At 43.9% G+C, this 925-nt stretch overlaps 1 protein-coding gene across 1 annotated transcript; it reads left to right on the plus strand.

Moving 5' to 3' along the window:
* Positions 1–68: 68 nt before the first annotated feature.
* AURANDRAFT_68285 (hypothetical protein) lies at positions 69–864 on the plus strand (the record flags this gene model as incomplete). The annotated part of the gene is made up of 2 exons (XM_009043932.1): positions 69–433; positions 615–864. Coding segments are annotated over 2 exons (615 nt in total), but the record flags the coding sequence as incomplete, so codon positions are not given.
* Between the last annotated feature and the right edge of the window lie 61 nt (positions 865–925).

Here is a 925-nt window from a genome sequence, read left to right on the forward strand (position 1 = left end):
TGTCCAATGCTCTTATGAAGCGATTGAACAACACGCAACTCATACCCACTGTCGAATCCCTTATCACCATGCCCCGTGATAAGATTAAGGCTGTAGATGTTGCATTCTTCTCTTTCCCTTGCATAAATGAGACTGTATTGCGTCATGGCACTGATGCTCAATATGACGACACCAAATCAGGGATGCTCTTTCGAGAAAGTCATTTACAGGTGGCCGACGCGTTAAATTATCCAAAGATTATTTGCTCAGAGCTAGTCAGTCCACACCCTGAAAACTTCAATCATCATCTTCAAGTAGAGGATATGATGACTGATCCAAAACGTCAAGATTGCAACTCATATAGCCAAACCGATTGCAGTGCAGTAGTTAATGCTGCATTCTTCTCGGGCTGCGTATCACAACCACGGTGGATTAGGGTATTCAGGCTGAAGATGTGTGGCAGCATCAGAAATTTCGACCCTCGGATGTTCGAGACTCAACATGCTCAGCCAATCTTAAGTGTCATCAGAAGCCACACGGGCAACTTTAAAGAAAAAGATGTGGTTTATCGTGTGACGGATATAGCCAGAGATATTTACTCGGCACAATACCGCTCTGTGATGCAGAATTGGCAGGCCAGTTCGCCACTGCATTTTCACTTTAGCGACAATGCCTATGCAGTGGCATTGTTCAGAAATATTCCCAGTAAACGTTACAAGATATCCTTATCGCTGCAAGAAGCAAAGGTTAATCTTGAAACTGTGGGAGGACAATTCTTATTTCACCTGGGCTACAATGCATGCAAGAAAATTGGATGCTCTAGCGCAGATTTTGAGGTGTTTTTCAGTCTCGACCTGCATGAACACCTCAGGCTATCGCATCGAAGTAAAGGAATTGTCATGGCTATGACTCTTGGATACTACAAGGATGGTCACATGATCACTGA

Source organism: Aureococcus anophagefferens (genome assembly GCF_000186865.1).
Source record: "Aureococcus anophagefferens unplaced genomic scaffold AURANscaffold_86, whole genome shotgun sequence".
Classification (NCBI taxonomy): Eukaryota; class Pelagophyceae; order Pelagomonadales; family Pelagomonadaceae; genus Aureococcus; species Aureococcus anophagefferens.